This window comes from Lactuca saligna, chromosome 2 (assembly GCF_052625555.1).
Source record: "Lactuca saligna cultivar CGN05327 chromosome 2, ASM5262555v1, whole genome shotgun sequence".
NCBI lineage: Eukaryota > Viridiplantae > Streptophyta > Magnoliopsida > Asterales > Asteraceae > Lactuca > Lactuca saligna.
In genome coordinates this window covers 128809144-128830162 of record NC_136418.1, presented here as the reverse complement: position 1 = coordinate 128830162, position 21019 = coordinate 128809144, and the positions used below count along the sequence as shown (strand labels likewise).

At 35.9% G+C, this 21019-nt stretch overlaps 1 protein-coding gene across 1 annotated transcript; it reads right to left on the bottom strand.

The window, feature by feature from the left end:
• Positions 1–16828: 16828 nt before the first annotated feature.
• LOC145030075 (ras-related protein RABH1e-like) lies at positions 16829–20311 on the bottom strand. The gene is made up of 6 exons (XM_078978503.1): positions 20190–20311; positions 18852–18938; positions 18601–18689; positions 17830–17941; positions 17637–17727; positions 16829–17020 (listed from the first exon to the last, which is right to left on the bottom strand). Exons 1-6 carry the CDS (start codon positions 20309–20311, stop codon positions 16829–16831), a joined length of 693 nt encoding a protein of 230 aa, XP_078834629.1.
• Positions 20312–21019: the final 708 nt, after the last annotated feature.

The following is a 21019-nucleotide window of genomic DNA, read 5'->3' as shown; positions in this document are numbered from 1 at the left end:
ATCGAAAAATGAAAACCTTGACGAACAAGGTAGTTGAGTTGGTGAAGGTGCAATGGCAGCACCGCAATGCTTCGTAGTGGACTTGGGAGCCCGAAGATGAGATGAGGGAGCATTACCTAGAGTTATTTGGAGCAGGGGACTTCGAGGACGAAGTCTGATTCAAGTGGGGGAGAATTGTAACACTTATACTCTGGTATGTACCTTATGTCCTTTTTTTGGAATTGTGCATTTTAGTTCCTGAAGTAGTACGTAGGGCATACCACTTGGCACGCTTAGCGTATTGAGTTGATGGTGAGTCAGGAGCCAGGTCACGTACGTTGGGCGTACGTGGACTTTAATGAAACCCTATTTGGGGGTTTTTGACCCTATATAAACATCCTTATTCATTAGGGTTGGCCTCCTTATCAGCCTCTAAATCCCCAAAAGCCTAAAAATGAGTCTTGGCCTCCATTGTTGAGTGTTTAATCCTTTGGTGAGGATTTGGTGTTCATTTTGTTCATTTTGAAGGAGTTGGGGAAGCTTGAAGTTGCTTAGCTTGGAGATAAGGTCTTATATCCAGAATCACCACCCCTTTTGCAAAGCTTTTGAAGTACCAAGTTCTCATCTTGACTTTTAGTTGTTTAGATCTCTTTTTGGGATGATTATCATGCTTTTGTCAATTATTGAGTTGAGACGTCCTAAGGACTTATCCTTTTAAATCTAGGTTTATCATGGGCTACTTAAGCATAAAGGTGCCAACTTTATGGAGTATAGGGCCTCATACATTTATTAAGTCTCTTACTAAGTCCTTTTTGAGCTTAAGAGCTTCATTTAGCCATGCATGGATGTAAAGTTAGCAACTTTACATGGTAATCCAGCTCAATGAAGTTAGATCTATATTCCCTTGAGTTTAAGAGCTTCATTTAGCCATATAAGCTCGTACGCGTAATGTACAAGCCCTTGAGCCAGTACGCTTAGCATACAAGCTGAGTACGCCCTGCATACTCAGTCAGAAGGCTTTTGGATTTTGGGCTTTGAGTTTGAGCCATGTTTTGGGCTTAGAAGGTTGGGTTTTAGTTGGGCCATCTGAATTTGAGAGTTTTGGGCCAAGATCATTATTGGGCTTTGGGTAAAGCCAATGAGAAAGGATTGGGTCTAATTGGAAGTTGGGCCATATTTGGGACTTGGTGGATTAATTGACTTTTGGGCCTTTTAGATTGTGAGATTGGGCCTTAGTCCTAGACCAATCTAGGTCAGGGGTAAAATAGTCTTGTTGCCCTAAGTATGGATTTATGGTTATGATTGGAACCTAAATGTTAATTGGATTTTTTTTTGATATTGATAGCTTGGGGACTTATCGGACCAACAACCATTGATTATCTATTTGATTCAGCAGTACGAGGTGAGTTTCCTCACTGGGTTTAGCGGGTCGAAGGCACCAATGTCGGCCCATGATTATGCTATGTTAGTATGCTAGCTGTCTGCGTGACTTTTGCATGTGTTATGTTCTTATATGCTTAGCAGGCAGGGCCCGATGACCATTTTGTATGCTCTGTATCTTTGTGATTATTGCATGTGTATATGTTTACTCGATATATGTTATATGTTATATGTATGTTGGGCAGGGCCCAATCTATCTACCGGGCGGGGCTCAATGCCGAGCGGGGCCCAATGATATGGCGGGTCCCATTATACGTTATATGTATGGTATGTGGTATTTTGGGAAACTCACTAAGCTTTGTGCCTACGGTTTTCAGTTTATGTTTCGGGTGCTTCTGGTTCTAAGGAGAAGAGCTCGACTTGACTACATCGTTGATAACGTTTATTTTAGGCATATATTTCTGACATTTTCTTATTATTTTATAATATGTTTTATGTTATTCAAAACTAAATGATACTTAATACGCCTTGAAATGTTCAATTACAGTTAAAATGGGAGTTGGAATGCAATAGGAGGAGAAATGAGCTAAAAGACGCAAAAAGGATAGTGTTGGCAGATTGACCCCTCTTCAGTGTTTCGAGTATATCTGATGACTCATAACCCCAAGATTCAAAATATTTTGAAAACTAGACGAAATTTCCTACGATTTATGTGATATGGCCTTTTTGCTAATTCGGCATTTATCTTATCCAAAATCGGCCTTGAATATGAAGCATAAAAGTTGGACGGAAATTCCCTCCAAGTTACTTATTCCCCAAGCACCACTTACCTTATTTTTATTTGCTTAATCTCTAAGCCACCATTAGTTTCCTTATTCCATTCCAACTCTAATATTCCATATTCATTCCATCTCCATTCAACTATAAATACCCAATATCATTCCACCATTTTCATCATCTATGATATTCCACTTCGACTTGTGCAACAAGAAAACTTCATAGCTGCCGTTTTGAGGGTCTAGAAGGCGGCTGGAAGGCCGTTAAGATGACAGGAGCGAAGATCTGAAGTATTGGAGAGCATATCATGTTGTTAATCATGTACTTTATTAACGTGAACATGTTTACCATTCCATTATGATTCTATATGCAATTACTTTCTGATTTGGGTGTTAAAACCCTTTGCTTTGTGTTTTTCATTAAATGAAACCTTGATTTATGGATTAATTGTATGTGGCATGTTTTATTTGTTTTTAATTTATCTTTTTAAGCTTGTTAAAAGATCCTTATGTGTTAATGATAATTATTTTCTATTAATAATCAAGTTTATTGAGTTGTATGAACATCTTCTTAATTGCTTGAATCATATAGTTTTGTGAAAGCAAGATTGTATGTCTAGTATTAGTGAACATGAACCTAGGGTTAACTAGAAAAATAAGTAAGTTAATTTGTAAGCATGTGTGATGAACAACCACATATAAGTTGATTGAATTTACAAATTTAATTGACTAATATTACAAGTCTTGCTTGATACGAACTGAACACTAGGAAACTTGTTAGTTTAATCAATTGGCCACAGTTTGAATTGCCTTGTTTGCTAAAAGGATTAGTAATAGTGAACATGAACCTAATCATTTTAGAAATCAGTAAACATGAATAAATAAATTTGTGTGTGCAATTATCTATGATTTTAAGATGTAATTTTTCTAAACCAAAGTACCTAAAGAGATTTTTCTTCGGTCAGTTTATCGAGATTTGCTATTTATTCGTTTGTTTGAGATTTAATTCCATAAAACCTTTCTTTACTGCTTTCGTGTGTTTTGTGTAACCTATAATCAAACATTCTAAATTAATTCACTACCGTTCCCCTTGTGTTCGACACCCTTTCTTCTCAAAGCTATATTATACTCGATCGGGTTCATTACATGTAAGGTGTGGTTTAAATGTAATAAACTAGGAATTATAAATAAAAAACTAGTGCAATAAAAATATACATCAAGTTTTTTGGCGTTGTTGCCGAGGAACAGTTTTTTAATTAATTTAGTTTATTTGATTATTCGTTATTTTTTCATGTTTAGTTTTATTTTTATTTTATTTCCATTGATATCATGTCACTTGTCGGGAAGGTTTTTATTTTTATGTGTAGGAATTCGTGATCATATGCATTGCTTTGTTTTACTTTTTGCATGAGTTTCGAGATTCCAAGCGATTAGGGAATTCTTGACTTGTTTAGCCTACTACTTTGGTCATTTGTCCAACTTAATCAACGAGGCATAGTATAGCAAGGCGTATCGTGGTGGTTAAGTGGAAGACCGAACTCTTGCTACTCATGACTAGTTGGGTCAACTCGTGTTCTACTTATTAGTTAATGGTGCAAAGAAAACAAAGGAAATAGTCTGACAGGTCCCGAAAGTTTTTGTTTTCAAAAACCACCTCTTACATGCAAAAGATTTAGTCAACAATTGTACCTTAATTTCAACGAAGACAAGTGATCGTGATATCCTTTTTAGTTATTTTGGTTTGCTATTTTCTTAGTTATTTTAGTGAGTTTTTATTTTTAGTTTGTTTAATTTTTGTTTTCTATTTTGATGCTCTTGATGTTTCAGATCTTTCCAAAAATTTTGCCCTTCAGATGCTTTCAGAAATTTCAACAATTGGGGTCGAATGTTGACTTGTCATTAGAGAAAAAAACCGTGAGAGTTCGAAGTTGACAATCGAGAATCACGACTTTCAATAAGTGTGGGGTGCGCGTTGATTTCATGAGAGATTGTTATTTTCAAAGAGTGGTGTTTCTAACTATACATTGATTCCTATGACATGGATGGGCTGTTCCCATACCATGGAGTTTTATTTCGACGCGAAGCTAAATTATTGTCCCGGCTTCCAGGACATGGTTGACACTTTCCTATGTCGTGGGGGAGTTTTTCATCGCAAGAAGAAAGTTGCCATTCTAGATACCATGACGTGGTCGACACTTACCACGTAGTGGCCACACTGTTATTTGCGATACAGATTTTTCCTCAACCGACGAAACGACGTGGTCGACACTTCCCATGTCATGGTCACTATACATTTCATTAGTTTGAAATCCTTTGCACCACATTTCAGAAGTCGGTGTTCTTGAAGCAGCTATTCCAGTTTCCAGCCTTCCAACTAATTTATGGAGCAACTTTTAGCAGCCTCATTCGATCTCGCCACTACTACTCCAGGGGAGTCTGTTCCTTTTTCTCCATTTTTATTGTTTTTATGTGCTTAAATAGTTTTGTGCATAAAATGAGGGCATTGTATGAAATATTTGTAGGGTAGGGGGTCAAAAATGGAATTTAAATTGTAAAATTAAAAATTGTTAGATCAGGAAAATTTAAAATTTTATAAACTTGAAATAATAGTTTAATTTAGGAAAATATAGTGATGATAATTGTAACACCGAAATTTTGAAAACAAATTTTTCATTTAAAATTGCTTGTCTCTTTAATGCTTTTCATAGAAATCCCATTTTGTTTAAATTACAATACATGACTCTTTTGTTCAATCAATTGATAAACCAGGATCCTCAAAACAAGCGCTTCCTCTGGTGTGCAAAATCGAGTCGGTGTCGTTTCGTGAACTTGAGAAACCTGAAACACATAACACAAAACACTATAAGCACGAAGCTTAGTGAGTTCCCCAAAATACCGCATACAACACATACACCACTCGAGGCTATAATACGACCCCCTGATCGATGTGTCTCAGCGGGACCCTCCAGTCCCGTAGCTCGATGGACCCTCTGGCCTAGTCATAGCTCGTTGGACCCTCCGGTCCGGTCTATAACATCATACCACATACATATAACACATAGCACATAATCTCATACATAACACATAAGACCCTCTGGTTATCGCATAATACCACTCTAGGTAACGTATAGTGAGAAGACTCACCTGCTACTGCCGACTGATGAATAAAGATCACGCTGCTCCGACCAGCGTCATGAACTCCACCACTGAATCACAGAAACCAATAAATACCAATAACAACCAAAATACCCCTGGAAGTCAACTGGTCAACTCTTGGTCAAAGTCAAATTTCTCATTGAACGTCAACCCTCCTGACTGAATCTACTCGCCGAGTCAACCCGCTGACTCGTCAAGTCCCCATGCTCTGAAACTCCCATAACACGACTCAACTCACCGAGTCGCCCCAAGACTCGCCGAGTCCCACAACTCTGAGTCAAACAGTACTCAACTCACTAAGTCATCCCTTGACTCACCGATTCACAGCTTAACCAGAGAAGATTAGGACTTCACGACCCGACTCGTCAAGTCTAAGAACAGACTCGCCGAGTCCAAGGCAACATTCAACATACTCGTCGAGTTGTTCTTCCAACTCGTCGAGTCCCTGCCTATCTTCATCCTACTTGCCGATAATACCCATGTGACTCGCCGAGTACCTCTAGTTCTTAACCCATACAGTGGCTTTCTAAGCCATGCAGTGGCTCCAATCCATAGATCCACCCTTCTACAACCCACCCATCACGTAAAGTAGCAAACTTTACGCGAATCCAAAGAGATCTAAGCACAAGACACTCTTGGGCTAAGGTTTGGGACAAAAGAACTTTACCAACAACTCTTGGGCATAGACTTTAAGGCTTTCTAGATCATTAACAACCTAGATCTGAGGTAGCAGCCTCATATCTTACACCAAACTCAAGATGGTCCTCATTTATGCCCCAAAAAACCCAACAATTGATAGATCTAGATGCACAAAAGCTCAAGAACAGATTATTACCTCAAATGCAAGCTCCCACTGAAGTAGACTTCGGATCTATACCACTCCCTTGCTGAAATCCCTTATCCTTCAAGTTCCCTTTTCAAGGTTTCCTTTCCTAAAGCTCCAATTTCACTTTCAATGGAGTTCCACTCGATTTCTAGGGTTTGTAAGCTCTCAAGGGTGGTAAGGAGGATGAAGAAAGGATGTTATGTCCAGATTTACCCAAAGGTGCATCTGAATCCCTCAAACCAAGGCTCTGATACCAACTTGTAACACCGAAATTTTCAAAAAAAAATTCATTTAAAATTGCTTATCTCTTTAATGCTTTTCATATAAATCCCATTTTGTTTAAATTACAATACATGACTCTTTTGTTCAATCAGTTGATAAACCAGGATCCTCAAAACAAGCGCTTCCTCTAGTGTGTACAATCGATTCGGTGTCGTTCCGTGAACCTGAGAAACCTGAAACACATAACACAAAACACTGTAAGCACGAAGCTTAGTGAGTTCCCCAAAATACCGCATACAACACATACGCCACTCGAGGCTATAATACGACCCCCTGCTCGATGTGTCTCAGTGGGACCCTCCAGTCACGTAGCTCGTTGGACCCTCCGGCCCGGTCATAGCTCGTTGGACCCTCCGGTCCGGTCTGTATCGTTGGACCCTCCGGTCCGGTCTATAACATCATACCACATACATATAACACAAAGCACATAATCTCATACATAACACATAAGACCCTCTGGTCATCGCACAATACCACTCTAGGTAACTTATAGTGAGAAGACTCACCTGCTACTGCCGACTGAAGAATCAAGATCACGCTGCTCCGACCAGCGTCACGAACTCCACCACTGAATCACCGAAACCAATAAATACCAATAACAACCAAAATACCCCTGGAAGTTAACTGGTCAACTCTTGGACAAAGTCAAAGTTCTCAGTAAAAGTCAACCCTCCTGACTGACTCTACTCGCCGAGTCAACCCGCTGACTCGTCGAGTCCCCATGCTCTGAAACTCCCATAACACGACTCAACTCACCGAGTCGCCCCAAGACTCGCCGAGTCCCACAACTCTGAGTCAAACCGTACTCAACTCACTGAGTCATCCCTTGACTCACCGATTCACAGCTTAACCATAGAAGATTAGGACTTCACGACCCGAATCGTCGAGTCCAAGAACAGACTCGCCGAATCCAAGGCAACATTCAACATACTCGCCGACTTGTTCTTCCAACTCGCCGAGTCCCTGCCTATCTTCATCCTACTCGCCGATTATACCCATGTGACTCGCCGAGTACCTCTAGTTCTTAACCCATATAGTGGCTTTCTAAGCCATGTAGGGGCTTCAATCCATAGATCCACCCTTCTACAACCCACCCATCACGTAAAGTAGCAAACTTTACGCAAATCCAAAGAGATCTAAGCACAAGACAGTCTTGGGCTAAGGTTTGGGACAAAAGAACTTTACCAACAACTCTTGGGCATGGACTTTAAGGCTTTCTGGATCATTAACAACCTAGATCTGAGGTAGCAGCCTCATATCTTACACCAAACTCGAGATGGTCCTCATTTATGCCCCCAAAAACCCAACAATTGATAGATCTAGATGCACAAAAGCTCAAGAACAGATTATTACCTCAAATGCAAGCTCCCACTGAAGTAGACTTCGGATCTATACCACTCCCTTGCTGAAATCCCTTATCCTTCAAGTTCCCTTTTCAAATTTTCCTTTCTCAAAGCTCCAATTTCACTATCAATGGAGTTCCACTTGATTTCTAAGGTTTGTAAGCTCTCAAGGGTGGTAAGGAGGCTAAAGAAAGGATGTTATGTTCTTTATATAGGGCACAATCCCCGAAATTAGGGTTTTCTCCATACAGCACCAACTCACCGAGTCCACCCATGCGACTTGCCGAGTTAGTCACTTAACACGTGACCTGAACGCGACTCGTCTCGCCGAGTCCATCCATCGACTCACCAAGTCGACCTTCTTATTTACACTTTTAGCCCTTCACCTATACTTCTAAATTTCCGAGATGTTACAATAATTAAAAATTTTGCTAGTATTGTGTGTGTTGATCCGATGAGATCCCAAATGTTTACCCAAGCCAACACATGTTATAGTATATTTGTGGCTTCCCCTTCTTAGTGAAAAGCCATGAGATATGAAAGAAAATCTGGTAGTTTATATGGCATAATATGTTTTGCAGCATGTACTTGAAATCTGTCCCGGAGAGCTTATGTAGTCATTACACTTAGACTAATACATCTAACCAATAAAGGATGAAGTTAAGCTCCCTTGCTTAAGCATGTAGGACTTGAGTGAGAGAGAGAGAGGGAGGGGAGGGAGGGAGGGAGAGAGAGAGAGAGAGAGAGAGAGAGAGAGAGAGAAATTCTCAAAAAGTGTAAGAATTTTGGAGCTATGAAAGTATGAAGATCAAAAGATCAAAAATTCAGAAGAATCAAAAAAAAGTTAAAGATACCAAAAATCAAACAAAAAGCAAATATCAAAGAAGTGAAGAATTCGAAAAGCTCCAATGTGGTATCAAATTTGTAATTTTTCTAGATATTATGTATGCTTGGGTAGATTAACCAAAAATACCTTGAGGTTAAGAAAGATTTCTGAGGATGGATTCGGAGGGTTTCAAAAATGAGTGTCGTATAAACTAAGGGGTGAAGGTTCATAAGGATTGTGAGTATTTAGGAATGGAAAGTTTTTAGGAATTATAGACACAAATACATGCATTACGGTCTTGGTATAATGGTTGGGTTTCAAATGGGTTGTTTTATGTGACATTGGTAAATTAAAAATTAGTTTTGCTTGAGAGAAAGCAAAAGACTAGTGTGGGGTACTTTGATAACGTCTATTTTATGCATATATTTCTGACGTTTTCTTATTATTTTATACTATGTTTTATGTTATTCAGAACTAAAAGATACTTAATACGCTTTGAAATGTTCAATTACAGTTAAAATGGGAGTTGGAATGCAAAAGGAGGAGAAATGAGATAAAAAGACGCAAAAAGAATATTGCTGGCAGATTGATCCCTCTTCAGTGTTCTAGGTATATCTGATGACTCATAAGCGCGATTGATGAGATTCTAAATGTTTTGAAAACTAGACGAAATTTCCTACGATTTATGTGAGATGGCCTTTTTGCAAATTCGGCATTTATCTTATCCAAAATCGGCCTTCAATATGAAGCATAAAAGTTGGACGGAAATTCCCTCCAAGTTACTTATTCCCCAAGCACCACTTACCTTATGTAACGACGTAAATTTCCAAAAAAAAAAAATCATTTTTAAAACATACTTTCATTCACATGATAATCATAAAACATAATGTAATCACTGTGTCCTAACAAAACATGTCCCAGAATCTCAATAACATAAACTCCACAAGTGTGTACGGATCATGCCGGCGCCTTCCCACGGTCCTCGCTAGTACCTGAAACACATATCATAAAAACCGTAAGCATAAATGCTTAGTGAGTTCCCCAAAATACCACATACCACACATACGTCTTTCCAGGCCATAACTTTGTAGGATATTCCGATCCATGTGTCTCAGGGGACTTCCGTCCCAAATCCCGGTAGACCTTCCGGTCCTACCCGTGTCGACCTTCTGGTCCATAACCTCTTGACCTTCCGGTCCACATCATCTTGACCTTCCGGTCCCTTCCATACATACCATACATAGCACATATATATCCATAAGCGCGTATAGCACATACATCTCATAGCATACAAGACCTTTCGGTCACACATAAGTACCCTTCCAGGTATAGTATAGTGAGAAGACTCACCTCAATGAAGTCAGATAAACTCTCGTGCTCAACGTCCCGATTTAGCCTCCTCCTATTATTCAAATACATACTGATAAATATTCTCTCATGATCTCATCTCTACAAACTGGGTAGAAGGCCATTCTACCCTTCCCTAAACTCTCCTGAATCAGTCTTGACCAGAACCCTGAAGTCAACGGTCAAAATTTAACCCGAATCGTCGAGTGCACATGGGCGACTCGGCGAGTCCATGTGGGACCTCTGAATCCTTTCAGCCTCTCTTGACTCGTCGAGTCATCCTTCCACTCGACGGGTTACACCTGACACGAATCGCGAGGCAACCCCGACTCGACTCATCGAGTCCACTTATGGACTCGGCGAGTTACCGCCATACTCATACTCAAATGACATTCTGAGGTTAGATCTGTTCCTCTAATCCATAGATCTGACCTTCCCAAGCTCAATAAACACGTAAAGGTTTGATCTTGATACTCATGCAATGTCCAAATAACTCTATTTGATGAATTAGCCCCAAATACCACATCCTAAGTCCATTCCTTCCATAACTCATCATAAAGCAAGATGGATAAAGTTCTCTGGACCACTATGGGTCCAGATCTAAAGTCTAAACATGATAAGGGACCATATTCCCAACAAATCAACCCAATAAAGGGTATAGAAAACCCTAGATCCATGGATTCTTTAACAAAACAGAAAAGGATCGATATGCTACCTCAAGGATGATGTCCTTTGCTTGAAATCCATAGATATGCAACCTCCTTGGCCTCCTCTAAGCTGGAATCACCTTCTTCTTGCAAAACCAACCCACAAAGATCCAATAATGGCTTCTTCCCTCTCACAAACGCTCAAGCACTCTTAGGGTTTCTCTCAAGGGTCTGGTAGCCGCAAATGGTGGCCATAAAGGTCCTTAAATAGGGCTTAGGCCCCGAGAATTAGGGTTTCACTAAACAGCGCGGACTTGCCGAGTCCTTCATTAAATCAGACCAAAAATGCGCAATCCCACTCGGCGAGTCTGAGCGCCTACTCACCGAGTCCTTCTTTAGAATTCAATATAAATACGTAAAATAAGATACCTGGGAATCCGGATGTTACACTTTAGTTTTATTTTCTTAATCCCTAAGCCACCATTAGTTTCCTTATTCCATTCCAACTCTAATATTCCATATTAATTTCATCTCCTTTCAACTATAAATACCCCATATCATTCCACCATTTTCATCATCTATGATATTCCACTTCGACTTGTGCAACAAGAAAACTTCATAGCTGCCGTTTTGAGGGTCTAGAAGGCGGCCGGAAGGCCGTTAAGCTGACAGGAACGAAGATCTGAAGGATTGGAGAGCATATCATGTTATTAATCATGTACTTTATTAACTTGAACATATTTACCATTCCATTATGATTCTATATGCAATTACGTTCTGATTTGGGTGTTAAAACCCTTTGCTTTGTGTTTTTTATTAGATGAAACCTTGATTTATGGATTAATTTTATGTGGATTGTTTTATTTGTTTTTAATTTATCTTTTTAAGCTTGTTAAAAGATCCTTATGTGTTAATGATAATTATTTTCTATTAATAATCAAGTTTATTGAGTTGTATGAACATCTTCTTAATTGCTTGAATCATATAGTTTTGTGAAAGCAAGATTGTATGCCTAGTATTAGTGAACATGAACCTAGGGTTAACTAGAAAAATAAGTAAGTTAATTTGTGAGCATGTGTGATGAAAAACCACATATAAGTTGATTGAATTTACAAATTTAATTGACTAATATTACAAGTCTTGTTTGATACGAACTAACCACTAGGAAACTTGTTAGTTTAATCAATTGGTTATTGTTTGAATTGACTTGTTTGCTAAAAGGGTTAGTAATAGTGAACATGAACCTAATCATTTTAGAAATCGGTGAACATGAATAAATAAATTTGTGTGTGCAATTATCTATGATTTTAAGATGTAATTTGTCTAAACCAAAGTACCTAAAGAGATTTGTCTTCGCTCAGTTTATCAAGATTTTCTATTTATTCGTTTGTTTGAGATTTAATTCCATAAAAACCTTTCTTTACTGTTTTCGTGTATTTTGTGTAACCTATAATCAAACATTCTAAATTAATTCATTACCGTTCCCCTTGTGTTCGACACCCTTGCTTATCAAAGCTATACTATACTCGATCGGGTTCACTGCCAGTAAGGTGTGGTTTAGATGCGATAAACTAGGAATTATAAATAAAAAACTAGTGCATTAAAAATACACATCAATCGCACACACGACATGGATTCCGCTTTTGAGATATCACTCTAATTTTTTTTTATATTGAGATACTTATTTTCGTTTGAGTTGTATGGATAATGTTTTTGGAATACTGATTTATTTAAATTAAAAATGAAATTTTTGGATCATATTTTTGGGATGTTTCATACTTGGTTCCTAGACAGTAGGTGTTCTAGACACATGACCGGTCTCAAGTCCCTCTTAACATATTTTGTGAAGAAAAATGGTCCTATGGTGGTTTTTAGCGACAACAATGAAGAAGCTGGCATGGGCTTTGGAACTTTTGAGTGCAGGGTGTTCAAGCTGAAGAATGTATTCTATGTCAAGGGTCTAACAAGCAATATTATCTCCATCAGTCAAATTTGGCCCTGTTTGATTTGGATCTGACTAGGTCACATCAGACAAAAATGTTTGACTCGGTCAGCTCCATGTGTTTGATATGCCTAAGCTTTGCATCTGACTGGGTCAACAATATCTGAGTCGTTCAAACCAACAAAAAACTTGCTAACTGAATCTGAATGAAATCCATTCCACCATTGCCCCTCAACCAGCACCACCCTCATCCTCCTTCCCCACAGCCATCAATTTAATCCATGGAAAGGAGAAAAGAAACACGAACAGAGGCACAAAAAAAAAAAAAAAAAAAAAAAAAAAAAAAAAAAAACAGAGCCTGCATCGATGCTCAGCAAGATCAGGGGAAGAAGACAACTCAAAATCAAAATTAGGGAACTTTGGTCCTTCAAGATACCCATCTTTCCCAAATCTACCACAACTTTAAATTGTCTTGCATAACTAATTTCTGGAAATTACTAGTTGGACCTTGAACTTTTATAATCAATTATTGTTTTATTATTATTATTATTATTATTATTATTATTATTATTATTATTATTATTATTATTATTATTAGAGCATCAGGGTAAAATAGTCATTTTACATCAGCCAGCACATTCAGTCAGATATACAATCAAACAACATGGTTTCTTACTCAGTCAGAATTTATTAGTCAGACAGACATTTCCCAGTAAGCACTTTCTCAGTCAGCAACTATCAAACATGGCCTTTGTGACTCTGGTTATAAGGTTTTCTTTGATTTCCATGGAGGAATGGTTTTTTACTCTAAGAACAAAATTGTGCTTATTGCTCTCAGGTACAACAACATTTATATGGTTTGATTTTACTTGTTTAGACAATGCTACTTTATCTTTTCAGTTTTGTTTATGCTTTGCTACTTTAAAATTTCTAAGTTGTTACTGTTTTAGTTTATTTTGATTTTGTGTTTCGATTTTTTTTTTTGCTTTTATTTTACCAAAGAAGTATACATTGTACATTATTCTATTAATGTTGCCTATACATGTTCTTCTCTGTCGATAGTGATCTTAACTGATTTGTTCATTTGAAAAGGATCAGTGTATCATTCCTTCAATGCAGTATCCTCAAACTAGAGCTAGTTGATGCTGACTTTACATCCTTTCTTCAACACCAACTTCTCTCTTACTAATGATGATGCTCACACAAATAGATATGTTGCATCCTGTTAATGAGGCCAGATAGGAGAGAACTGTGCCAAAATGTGTTCTTCTAGGCACATATCTCTTTTCGGGATAGCCTATCTCTGTTGTAATGGGATGAAGTGAATCTAGGTGACGTGGCACATCTATTCTCATAGACGCTCTCAGTGTTACACCGAATCCCCTCTAAAATCCAAAAACATCTTCAACAAGACAATGGCCACCTTCTCTTCCTTCACAGATCACAACGAGTGAAACCTTCAAATTTTGTCTTGGTGACTCTCATAACTCGGAGGTTACAAACATTGGATCCTATTAACTCATTGGTTACAAAGATTGGTTCATGTTCTTCTCTTGATCTTGGTGAACATGAAGCTTAGAATCAATCTGTAATATCTCAATGATTAAAGGCATTCTCTCTCTTTGTTTACTATGAATTATGTTTTTGTTTGATATATTTGATCTTGTTTGCTCTCTTTTATAGATAGTGTAACATAAAATAATGGTCGATAATGGGGCTGAGCTCCTTTTAGGGTTTTTTTAGTTTTTTTTTACAAAAACAATGTAACATCATGATTTTTTACCCTAAAAAATTATTTAATTTAACACATTTTTAACAGAAAATACAACAGAAGTTTTAAGTATTAATTTTAAAACATTTTCAAACCCACCACGTTACTTCAAAGTCAAACCCATAATTTCAAATTGTTTAAAGCATAATGGATGTAAATGTACTAAAAATTAAACATCAAAACATGTCCAAAACGGTATCATCTAAACCCAAGGTTCTAAATAACGTAAGACGTGACTTTGGCGGCAATGTCAAGCTTCAAGCTTTTTCAAGCTTTGGCGAGCCACGTCGTCTGTAATGCGTGACTTAAGATGACAATTTTGTATATAATTAATATTTGTATATGTATTTTCTACTACTATTCATTTTTATATTCATATATGACTTAAGGCGGCATTGGTAAAACTTGGCGGCAGGTACAAGCCTTGGAGTCATAACGAACTATTTAGAACATTGTCTAAACCTTAATTTGTTATGACCAATAATTGATATGATTCAAAAATATTATTATCGTGAATCGTATCTTTTGCAAAACAATCGGCTTAATTCTACACACTGTTGATAAGCCATGTCCTCATTTATTATGTTATATAGTTCTATGATTTAGAAAATGTAATGATACAAAATTTTCTATGAGACATAAAACTTGAATGGGTTGAATATGTTAGCATCCAAAATGTTATGATCCACAATAATATTGTCCAAGATACTATGAATCAAAATGATATCATCAAAAATCTTACAAACCAAAAAGATTTATGAACCAAACTCTTTATGAAAAAAAAAAAAAAAAAAAAAAAAAAAAAACATTATTTCGTTGACAATGATTTGACTTAAATATATCTTTATTCAAATTGTTTATGATTCGTAAGTCTTATGATCTAAAAATATTATAATTAAAAAATGTTATGAATCTTATTATCTTATTATTCAAAACTTTTATGATCCTTAAACTTTAAAACTTGAACCTACCCTTCAAAAAACTAAAAAATAGTAAAATAAAAACAAGAAAAAATGAAAATAATGCATGAAAGTAAAGATTATTTGACATCAACATAATGCATGAAATGAATGACACCACTCCAAGCTTAAGATTAACCATCTTCATTGATGTTAAGAAAAGGCTATATATATATATATATATATATATATATATATATATATATATATATATATATATATATATATATATATATATATATATATATATATATATATATATATGGGTTGTTTGGTGTATTGCAGCTTAAGGGATGTCAAATATGCATCTTTAAAACCATAGTATAGACCTCATATTGTGCTACTACTCGGTTCCTATCTTGGAAAAGATACACATGTACGCCTCATGGTGGCAGTGGTATGAAAGGCCAAACTATGTCTACTTTGCGAATAGTCGGCCAAAGTGAAAATGAGTGGGGAATTCAAATAATGAAAGTGCCCTAAAATAAACTACATATCAAATCGCCAATCGAATAAAATACATACCAAGCATTGCTTATGGTATCTATGAACACTTGTAAAACTAAAAAAGATTTAGCGACATTTAAAACAAATTTGTACTTTTCACACTAATTGACTTTGGCAATTGTTGGACCACTATCTTATCTTAAAATTTTGCTATCAACATGATCAATCTGTGAAGTAGGGAGGTGGTGTGCCTTAGTTCATGTGGAGAGGGTGACTCCGGAAAATAGTTAGGTTTTAGAGAGAGATAAGTACTAAAAAAATGTTTTTTAACATTTTTTTTATTTTCAACATGGTAGTTTCAAAATGTTTCAATTTTTTAAACTTCGAAAGTTAGTAGATGACACATCCAAATATTAGTTGACACAGTCATGCCAAAATTACACAGTTTTACATAATCACCACAGTTGGAGACGGTTAATCCAATTTATTGCAAGGCATTAAATTTTTAGACACAGTCGATCATATATATGCATAAAAATGGAATGATTTCTCAAAATAAAATAGAACGCTATTCTTGATGTGACACGATCACACCTTATCCTTCTCGAAAACCTATTTTTTTAGCATCATATTAGCACGGCCATCTTAAATTTGACACGGCCATGCCAAATTTTGTTTTTTTTTTTTCAAAATTTCATCAATTTTGTCTTCGATTCCACTTGGCATTTATTGAGAGATCGTGGACTTCGCGTTTTGACTTACATTTTCTGCAAAATCACCCTCCTTTACGTAATGAATTTAATAACCTTGCAAACCAAACATAATTATTTTAATAAACTTGTCTGAGATAACAAAACTTCAAAAACAGTAAATTAAAGATAAATTCAAAGCCCAGGGTTGCCTATTGAGCATCGTCTTTGTTTATTATCTTTGTCTAGACTTCATGACTCTTTCTTGTTTGTGGATTATTTTACGTTAGATTGACCTTAGTTTGGCTTGGAAACCACTCTTTAGCTTCCAACTTTCCAACCAATGCAACTAATTGCTCAATAGCTTTCTCGAGATTCTTTAAACTCGCCTGGGTATCCTGTATGTATTGTTGTTGTGTGATCACGAGATTCTTCACAATATCCTCTAATGACTCACATTAGCTACTCGCTTGAGGTGTGGGTACTGCAAGTGGCGGGTGTTGAGGATGAATATCCTGTTCTTGAGATCGATTTGGTGGTGTATGTTGAGATTCTTGTGGTGATGGTTGTTGATTACTTAAGTTAGGACTCTGATTATCATGGGGTTTCTTATATTGTCGCACATTTGATATAATCCTGAAGAAGACATGCTAAGATTGGAAAAGATAACCAATATTAACCTAGAGAATCAATGAATGAATGATTCTTGTAATTAAGACAGCCTCATTGGAGAATTAAAGATGAATAAAAGATTGTGTATAAGTTGGGGCTAGCCCACTTGGCTAACATTGAGATTTAAACTAAAAACTAATTAGGAGGTCTTGGGTTCAATCCTTAGAAAATGAGAAAAATATATAATTATTTGTCGTTTCAAAAAGATAATAATAATAATATAAAAAGATTGTGTAACATATTTTGATTCTTCCACCTATTAGAAAAGTCTTATTATTTTGTCATAGTTTATGAAAAAAATCATAATTTTTATTTTTTGAATAGAAACTCTTGATTATCTAATATTTTTCCAAAATTAATAGAAAATGCCTTATTTATTTTTGACTGAAATTAAATAACAAATTATGGTGTAAAATTAGATAATCGAAATTCATAATAAAAGTTGAGACTTTTCATTATGTAGGAAAAAAAATTAAGACTTTTCTAACAATAACTCTATTAAGTTAAAACTAATAAAGTAAGAAATCCCAAATATTTAGCATAATTACTTAATTTGGAATATTTCATACGTGACAGTATTTTACAAATGTTTACCCTAACGTTGAATCCATCTTTTGCACTGGTTTCTACAAACATACACCCGAATTTACGAGCTTGATTGTCTCCTTCTTCTATTGATAATTGCCTGTTTGACCACCAAAATTGGTAAAGAACAAATAAATAAATAAAGAAATAAAATGCCATCTTAAATGGATAAATTTAAACTGATTAAAAAGTAATGACACACCTTTTGTCAACAAGGTCGGTTTTGTTCCCAACAAGGACTATAACCGCATCATTTCCTCGCTTTGTACGTACTTCCTCTATCCATATTGAAATGTTCAAATATGACTTTCGATCTGAAATGCAACAAATTAGGGTAACTTTAAAATCATAAAGGGATTATGCTACAAATAGTCATTCTGTCGGGGCAAATTCTAAATTTTATACATAAAAAATCGTATTTTCAGATACAAACATGGATTCTTTAGAGCACCTTCCGAGGGCTCCGCATAATCGACTTAATCTCCAAGAAATCGATGCGGTGCAATATATATATATATATATATATATATATATATATGTGTGTGTGTGTGTGTGTGTGTGTGTGTGAAGAACAATTCCGCGGAGCTACCTCCTAGGAATGAACTTTTGCTTCGCATAATCGATTTAATCTCCGAAGAATTGATGTGACAAAAAAAAATCTGAAGAACAATTATGCGGTTCCTCGGAGGTAGCTCTGTGGATTCGTTCTTCAGAAAAAAAAAAAAAAAAAAAAAAAAAAAAAAGTTTGTCACATCGATTCCTTGGAGATTAAGTTGATTCTACGGAGCATTTGGAGGATGCTCTGCGGAATCCATGTCTATATGTGGAAATACGATTTTTTATGTCTAAAATTTGAAATTTGCCCCCAAAAAATGACTATATGTGTCCATTTCCCAATCATAAATTGGAGATAGTGTGACGTTAATCATTAAAATAACATGTAATACTTGTTGAGGTAGGTGCTACCACTTACTGGTAACATCATACACAATAACTACATATGATGAATCTGCAATATAACTTGGAATTAGATTCCTAAATCTCTCTTGCCCACCAGTATCCCTGAAATGTGTTTAGATGTAATGAAATAATGTATTCAATGTAAATGTTATTTTCATATACTTGTTGACGAAACTCACAAACTCCCATTACACATCCACATTACTAAATACACAAATGATAAGGGAGCGAGTTAATAGAAACAACTAGCAATTAAGAACATACCAAAGTTGTAACCGAACTCCAAAATCTTCAAGGTGCATTGTTTTCGACAAGAAATCAATGACAATTGTAGGTTGCAGTATTAAACACCTTAATTTAGAGAAACAAACTTTAGAATTATTCTAGATTAATCTGCATAACCTGCATGCTTGAAATATTAGAATTGGGGTATAGAAAAATTTGGAAATTCTGAGAATTGTGGTTTTCACTTTCAGATTAAAGTATCTGGGTGGTACTACCAATCTTTAATCGGATAAGACTCAGAATTGAGAGAAAACAGAAGAGAGAATGTTTTGATGTTATGAAGAAGAAGTGTACCAACCACAGATTCAGATATGATCATATAACAGAAAACTTCCTGTCTTAAAACTGACACAAGAAACTTTTATGTCCTAAAACTATCCACAAACGATCATAAACAACCTTAAATCCGGGTCTAGAATATGGATCACAAAACCGGGTACATTTATCAAAAATCCGGATTTCTAATGCAATTTTAATATAGTAACATAATATATATATATATATATATATAATTCGCGCGGGCCTAGCAGCTCGATCCCAGCCATTGGACCCCGCTCCCAGTGGCGCTGCCCCCGGACCCCCATCGGTTTAGGGGCTTCACCCCTAAATAGCATTATACTTTCAACAAAGACAAAATTAAACAAATGTGCAATCCACACCATACCAATTTGTTCAATAATTGTCAAAGTAACATTGATCAACAAATTAACCCTATTACACTTAAATAACATTAGTGATATAAAATCATGAAATTATTCATCTAAATATCCAATATTGCAACAATAAGTTAGTTAACCTCTCCAATTAACACATATTATATAGGAAAAAAGTAAACCCCGTAACATATCATATTATTGTAAGTCTCTCATGAACTCATCCATGACTAAAATTAAAAATTATATATAAGGGCTCATGTATGACCTTTAGTTAACCTTTTAGTAATAAGAACACATGCTTTGATGCTCATCACTAGTAAGTGGTGCATATATTCAATGCTCAGATATGCTAACGATCTAACCTGACCCATGATCCATAAGCTAATAATTTGGTACAGGAACCATAATCAAACTATCAACATGTTTATTCAACTCTTCTCATAATTAAAAAATGAGAAATAACTTATAATATAAACTAAGATTCAAGGTTCTTTGTTTATGGCCATTGTTCTTGCAATATTTTGTGTACACAGTTTTTATCAATCTAACCTCAACTCTAAACAAGTACACCCTGATCCAATAACAAAATTCCAACCGAACCACATGTCTAAATAATATCCACATATGATTACCACAAAACATAGCATGAATCTGGCTGAACTGTACCTGATAGGTGCTGTCGAATTTGTCATAAGTAAATCTGATAATAATGCTGGTTTTGCCGACGGATTCATCGCCCAAAACTGTTAACTTGTATTTGAGAAGGGTTGACACACCCGCCATTGATGAGTTCTTTCAAATCACGATCAAAGCGATCAGATCTCAAATTTTTGATGAAAACTGAAATGTGAAAGAAGAGGGAAATTCGGAGGAGATAGAAGATGAATTATAAAATAAGGTTTGATCATCATTTAGTTATTATATATATGAGTGGGAGAAAAAAAGCGCCAACTATACGACTTCAGACGACAAGCTTAAACCTCGCTCATGATTTCTTGTTTAATGACTTGCAAAGAAAGATTGACGAAATGATATATATGGTCTCCGTACTTTATAAAAAAATCACAGGTTCCTATTTTTTATGATTATAGTCCCTATGGTTTAAGTTTGTTGCATGAATGGTCCTTATGTTTTCATTTTTTTACAAATTAATCTAAAATTGCTATTTTACCCAGAGTTCTTATTAGTTTTATTCTTTTATACTTTAATTTAATTTAATAGAAAGTTATAGTTTTAGTCCATGTGGTTTACACAAATTTGCACTTTCAGTCTATTTTTTGAATTGTGGACATGGCTCTTATCTAAGCTAAAACTTGTCTTTTTTCTCTTTCAGATGTCAACTCCTGACGATGCTTCTTGTTCCTGCTCCAACAACAACAACTTCTCGCTTTTGAACATCTGCTCGAGGGTTACTTTTGATGCCACCAATTATAATGATTGGATGTGTAACATCAAAATGACTCTACATTTGGAGGACAAAGAGTACGTGCT

Excerpts from the sequence above, each read along its gene's own strand:
- LOC145030075 (XM_078978503.1), bottom strand. The coding sequence starts at position 20,311 with ATGGCGGGTGTGTCAACCCTTCTCAAATACAAGTTAACAGTTTTGGGC. Across the intron at positions 18,939-20,189 it reads GACAGCACCTATCAGGTACA|GTGTTTAATACTGCAACCTA; the intron begins GTTCAGCCAGAT and ends CTCTAAATTAAG. Across the intron at positions 17,728-17,829 it reads ACCGACCTTGTTGACAAAAG|GCAATTATCAATAGAAGAAG; the intron begins GTGTGTCATTAC and ends GTGGTCAAACAG.